General features: G+C 40.5%; 1 protein-coding gene and 1 long non-coding RNA gene across 4 annotated transcripts; both read right to left on the reverse strand.

Moving 5' to 3' along the window:
• Positions 1-348: 348 nt before the first annotated feature.
• Positions 349-1,017, reverse strand: LOC108890111 (uncharacterized). Its single transcript, XR_001962106.2, has 3 exons — positions 953-1,017; positions 800-834; positions 349-594 (listed from the first exon to the last, which is right to left on the reverse strand). It is a non-coding gene; the product is annotated as an uncharacterized LOC108890111 (long non-coding RNA).
• Positions 1,018-2,792: 1,775 nt separating this feature from the next.
• On the reverse strand, positions 2,793-5,365 carry LOC108890108 (uncharacterized). 3 transcript variants are annotated; one of them, XM_051067392.1, is made up of 7 exons: positions 5,289-5,365; positions 4,991-5,144; positions 4,803-4,889; positions 4,674-4,712; positions 4,470-4,568; positions 4,310-4,347; positions 2,793-4,189 (listed from the first exon to the last, which is right to left on the reverse strand). In XM_051067392.1, exons 2-7 carry the CDS (start codon positions 5,085-5,087, stop codon positions 4,019-4,021), a joined length of 531 nt encoding a protein of 176 aa, XP_050923349.1. In that variant the 5' UTR covers positions 5,088-5,144; positions 5,289-5,365; the 3' UTR covers positions 2,793-4,018. The 3 variants fall into 3 exon arrangements, with proteins under 3 accessions (XP_050923349.1, XP_050923348.1, XP_018542414.1); XM_051067391.1 differs by having other exon boundaries at positions 4,310-4,344; positions 4,803-5,144; XM_018686898.2 differs by having other exon boundaries at positions 4,803-5,144.
• Positions 5,366-6,023: the final 658 nt, after the last annotated feature.

Below are 6,023 nucleotides of genomic sequence, written 5' to 3' on the forward strand. Positions count from 1 at the left end.
ATCATGGCTGAAGTCTTCCTGTGGTGAACTTTATTTTTAGACTCATTCAGTGTTTGTCACCAACAATGTTAGTTTTTTTTTCTTCACTGTCTTTTTTTAATCTATACAAGTACAGAGGCTGATCCAAGAACAAGAGCTCAGACCACACTGAGCTGCTCAGATGAAGAGATGTGTATCTCTCTCACCCCTCCCTCCCCCACAGACCATTGACTCTGCCTATGAGTCAGTTTGACAGTTATCAGTGTCTCTTGTGGCTCCTCCTCATCAAACATAAAATACGTCCTTGTCCCTCTCAGATGAAGATGTGATGTAGACAAACTAAGAAAGACAGAGACTTTGACCAGGAAATGTTGACTCTCCATTTATACAGGAACTTGATTACAAAAACTATTTCTGCCACCACACACACAGAAAAGCAAAATAGCAGATTAATATGATGAAACTCCTGGTTGCAGTTCCACTTGTGTCCTGAGTCTATCTGCTGGCAGTATAAATAACATGAGTTTCCACCTGTGTCTCTGCAGGCCTCCTGTTTCTGAGTGTTTTTGGAAGGAGCCTCAGTGCTGCAGAGTTCAGGTCATCAGAGCCCAGATTCTGTAAATCAGAGCATTTAGAGTCACACACTGTTTTTCACAATCCAGCTCAGAATCTGAAAGGCCCATGATTCCTAGAGGGAAAATAGTTTTTTCAGGACATTAAAACAGTGAGTATTTCAGTCTTTAAGTTGTATCGCAGCAGTTAAACACATGCTGAAACACAGCACATCCATTGCTACGGTTATTTATAAAAGATGCTTCACCTTGTTTCTTTCAGGTTGCAGTAATTCATCCACAACTAAATGACAAAAAGCAAAAATCTGATTAGTCACTGACCAGATACACTGCTGTGGACGTTTGTTCTAACTTCATACAACATGTAACAAGATGTGTAACAAATAACACGTCAGCTGTACCTTTCAGAAGTCTGCTGATTTTAACAGCCAAACCAGTGGTCACCATCATGAAGACAAGAGTCAGAACCGCCCAGGATCACAGTCGCCAGCGTTAGTTTGACATTCAGGCTTTTCTAAAAACAAAAATCATTACGTTAAACTAAATTTCCATTTGCTGGCTTGAGATGAGGCTAACAATCTGCACAATGAGAGCAGTCTTACTTTGAGACTCGCTGTCCACATCATCATCAAATTCACCGTCACCTTTTTAATGAAATGAAGAAAAATGTAGTTGTTTTGGCAGATTTTCATCATAATCATATTTTGATGTTTAAATAGTCACATTTTGCCACAGGTATCAATAAAACTGTGAAAATATATTTGCATTGTGTGAGGAATTAACCAAATAATTTACAGTGATCTTACCGTCAACATTTAAATAAATCACTCTGAAAATTAGACGCCCCCTTGTGTAAAATGCACAGAAATACTGTCCAGAGTCAGATACATTCACTTGATTGATGTTGAGAAAGAGGGTAGAGATGTTGGAGCTCATTTCAAAATTTCCAGTTTGATATCCATCGCAGAAGTGAACTGGGCTGTTAGAGGTCAACATAACAGAGATACAGCTGACCTCGGTCCTGTTGACCAGTCTGAACCAGAAAGTCACAGTTTCATCTTTGAAAATCTTTGGGCACAGCAGTGTGACTTCTTGACCAGACTGGACCTTCACAGTCTGAGACTCAGACACTGAGACAGAGATCCAGCCTGAAACAAACAACAGACACAGCAAGAGATTGAGTTGTTTTAAAGTAACATGAGGGTAAACAATAACTGTTGATAAAAGTCAGCAAGAACGTAACAAAGAAATAAGTTTCATTTCCGACTGGTTAAACATACAATAATAAAATGAAGAATGAAGTTGAGAGTAATTCAGTTCCAGTACTTACTGAGGCTGCCGAGCAGTAAAGCTGTTCTCATAGTGAAGTTCATCATTGTGTTGATGACTGCAGCTCTTCAGTGTCCGTAACTGAAGTGTGACCAGGAAGGGAGCGCTTTCAATATAAAGAGGAGGGGTGTTGTTCTTTTTGTTCCTTAAATTAACCACATAAATGCTTCCAGGAAAATAAGTGTTGATGCAAACGTATAAGAATACCAGTTAACAAATAGTCTTCAAACCAAATTATATACAGTACGACGAACAAAGATACACAAGTAGAGATAAAAGTGGACATCACAGTGATAACACAGGACACAGGACAATGTTGTTATTTGTAGCTGCTCATCAGAGTGGGACACATTGTGACACATTGTGTTTGAGGCTTATAGAAACGGGGTTATAGAAACTGTAGTTGTGAATGTAGTTAATTAATTCAATGCTAGTACTTAATAAAGCTACAGAGGAGTAGGAGGAGGCTCAAACCGACAACAGAAATACTTTCAGAGAAAAACCAGTTGGGCAAAATGTTAGCCTTAAGTAATTATTCAACAAAAATGTAATAGTGTATGTTTAGATTTGAAGTGGCTGTTATGTAGAAATGGAAAACTTTATGTGAGATTGTCAGATCTAACCTCTTCATCCAAAATAAATAATACACACAACTTTTATTAGTGTGTATTGACCATAAAAACGACCTCAGTCAGTCAGCTCTCAGGTTGTCTGTAGGTGTAATGCTTGATAATATTTTCTTGACCTGCCACTGATACAGCACACAAGCTACCGATGTTGAGATAATAGTCGATGTGCTGAGGTGAGTCTGAATAAAATTTCTTACAAGAAAGACATATTTCACTCTTAGTTAATTTAAAGCATAGAACAAATAAAGAAAAGAAACAATAAAAAACAAGGAATCATGGGATCTTTTTGTTGAACTAAATTTAATCCAAAGTTTTTGACTCATTCAGCAGCTGAACACACTTGTGACATTCTGTCTATTGTACAATGGAAATGACACATTGTTTGGACAGTTGTCCCAACACCGTTACAAATGTGTTGCATTGTAGGCTGCTTTGCTTTCAGCTTCTGTCCAGTTCTGTCCAGCTCCACAGGGTCCACAGAGTCTTGAGACTATGGTCTTCCATCATGTGAGGCCTCAGTCTCAGTCTTTTCCTTTACTAGGTTTTGGACAGACCAGTCTGTCCTCCATTGTTACTTGACTTTTTCTGATGATTTTGAAGGCAATGTACAGCAGGTAGTTTACCACTGACCTTTGTACTGTTTAAGGTTTCTCTAGAAAGCCAGCCAGCATTTGCTGCTTCCTTTCAGATTTTATTTTTAGATGTAATAGGCCTCCAGCTTAGTACGCAAACCACACTGTGCTGTCTCTTCCTGTCAAACAAGTGATGTTTACCAAACTGTCCTCTGCTGCTGCAGACTTACATCTCCAGTGTCTCTCAGTATGAGAGACTGGGAACAGTTTCTGGTGTCCTCATGCTTTCTCGTCCAAACACCTGTCATATTCTTTAGACAGACAATGAATTCTTTTTGTCTAGAATAGTGGTAACCCTCCTCCACCCTCTTGTCTCATACAAACAGGATCTTAATGAGGCATCAGTTCCACTCTGAGCTGCTACTTGCTTAATACTGTGTAGGCTTGTGCCGCCAACAGCCCTGACTCAGTGGACCATGGACATGGGATCTCTGGTGGTGTTCTGTGGCACCTGGACATTGGCAGTGGATCTTTTGGGTCCTGTGGGTTGTGGGATGGGGCCTCTATGGATCTGGTTTGTTTGAGTACATCCAACAAGCTGGATCAGGTTGGGATCTGGGGAATTTTGAGCAGTTTTATGTGTGTGTGTGTGTGTGTGTGTGGTGTGTGTGTGTGTGTGTGTGTGTGTGGTGGGTACACTGGCCTGCTGGGGGAGGCCTCTGCCATTGCAGAGTGCTGTTGCCATGAGGAGGTGTGCTTGGTCTACAACAGTGTTTCGGTGGGTGGTACATGTCAAAGTAAGATCCTGGTGAATGTCAGGACCCAAAGTTTCCCAGCAGAACATTGTAATGAGATAACCAATGCTATTCAATTCACCTGTTGGTGGTTTTAATGTTGAGGCTCAGTCATTTTACAGGTGTTCTTACTGACTCATCCATCAAACACCAGTCAAAGAGAAACTATGATAATAAGATAAAGCATCAGTTCCACTCTGAGTCTCTCTGCTGGCAGTGTAAATAACATGAGTCTCCACTTCTCTCTCTGATGCAGGCCTCCTGTTTCTTATTGTTGGTGAATACAGTCTCATCAGGTACTCAGAGTCCACATTCTGTAAATGACAGTATTTCCAGTCACACATCTTACACAGCTGAGCTGGTGAGAAAAACAAAATCATGACTTGTCTCTTAAATAATTAAATCAGATGATAGTATTAATAAAATGAATTCACCTCACGCTGTCGCAAATTCTGATGTTCCTCTTTAGCTGCTAATTAACAGAGACAGTAAATCTGATCAGTTAATTCACTCTCATTTAAAATGAACTCACAGAACTAAAACTATGCCAGTACTTAATGACCAAATATAAGACAGATAAGGTGGCTCAAGTACCTGTCTGAAGCTTCCTTATTTTGACAACCAGACCAAAGCTGAACATTAAGTGCAGAACCGTCACAGTGGTCAGAATCTCACTCGTCAGCTTTGACTCTTCTACAAGAAAGGTTCATGTATCAGATTCTATGACTGAGTGTCTGGAGACCTGGATAGCTTTAAATGCACAGAACCGTTGAAAGTAATCTGTAGGGAGGGTCTTACTTTTTCCATCCATGTCATCACGAGGTTCATCATGACCCTCTAATGAAATAAAGATCAGCGTGGTCTTATTTGGACAGTAATTACATAGGCATATAAAAACACAGTAAATAAAGACTGTGGTAATCTTACCTTGAACTCTTAAATTGATCACTCTGAAAACTGTCTGTCCGTCAATGTAGAATCCACAGAGGTACAGCCCCGCGTCGTAGAAGTCCACTTGGTTGATGTTGAGAAAGACAATGGACATATTTGATGTCATTTCAAATTTTCCTCTTTGAAATCCATCGCAGTATGAAGCATTGCTATTCGAGCCGTACATAGAGGAGACGCAGCCAGCCTCGGTTCTGTTGACCACTCTTGACCAGGTCGTCGTCGTTGGATACGTAGAAATGTTGGAGCACAGCAGTGTGACATGGAGACCAGGCTGGCTCTCCACGGTCTGAGTCTCAGACACTGAGACAGAGATCCAGCCTGATCCAACAAGAGATTTAGTTGCTTTACAGTAACATCACATGATGTTTTAATAATGGTAACAAGCAAATAAGTTTTAATTGTGGCTGATTGAAGAAGTTAGCAGAGTTGCAGTGCAGATGGTGGAGTAATTCAGTTACTTACTGAGGCTGCAGAGAATTAAAGCTGTTATGAAAGTAAAGGTCTTCATTGTGTTCATGACTGAGGCTGTTCAGTGTCCGTAACTGAGCTGTTCTCTCTTCACATATAGAGGCAGGGTGCTATTTTGTGACATATCCTGTTGCTCAGACTTACCACATAAAGGCTTTCAGGAAAATGTGTGTTGATGCAAAATGTTCATGTCAAGGAGTGTGAGACAAAGCAGTGCTCTGTCTATGTTTTAAACAAAGTCTAGAAATGAAGACATGAATATCAGATGTGGTATTCCCATTCAAAAACCTTGGCAAAACACAAAAATCATGTTTGTTGATACATTTTGAAGAAGTGCTGTTTTTCTTTGGAAACGTTAGGTCTTTGTTGTGTGTGGTTGTGATGCAGAGAGCTGAAGGCCAAGCTTCCTCTGGTTGACACCTCCCTCATGACAGCCATATGTCACTGATACAGGCAGAGCTGTTTGTTACTGCAGTGGAATGATGGGCAGGTGGGCTTCACTCTTAAAATACAGTTTGTTTGTGATTCAGACATTTAACAGATGACTACACAAAGGCATGCTGGGATACGACAGAGGAAAGTCTGTGTGCTGCTTCCTTTCAGATTTTTACTAGAAAGCTTTAGATTCACAGACCTCGTGATTTTCAGCTCAGATGTTCTCAGACCACACTGTGCTGTCTCTTCCTGTCAAACAAGTGATGTGTATCTCACTCACTCCTGCTCTGCTGC

Source organism: Lates calcarifer, unplaced genomic scaffold (genome assembly GCF_001640805.2).
Source record: "Lates calcarifer isolate ASB-BC8 unplaced genomic scaffold, TLL_Latcal_v3 _unitig_168_quiver_1241, whole genome shotgun sequence".
Classification (NCBI taxonomy): Eukaryota; Metazoa; Chordata; class Actinopteri; family Centropomidae; genus Lates; species Lates calcarifer.

Coding starts and splice junctions, on each gene's coding strand:
- LOC108890108 (XM_018686898.2), bottom strand. CDS start 5,343: ATGAACACAATGAAGACCTTTACTTTCATAACAGCTTTAATTCTCTGC. Junction 4,713..4,802: donor GATCAATTTAAGAGTTCAAG/GTAAGATTACCA, acceptor TTATTTCATTAG/AGGGTCATGATGAACCTCGT. Junction 4,348..4,469: donor AATAAGGAAGCTTCAGACAG/GTACTTGAGCCA, acceptor TCTGTTAATTAG/CAGCTAAAGAGGAACATCAG.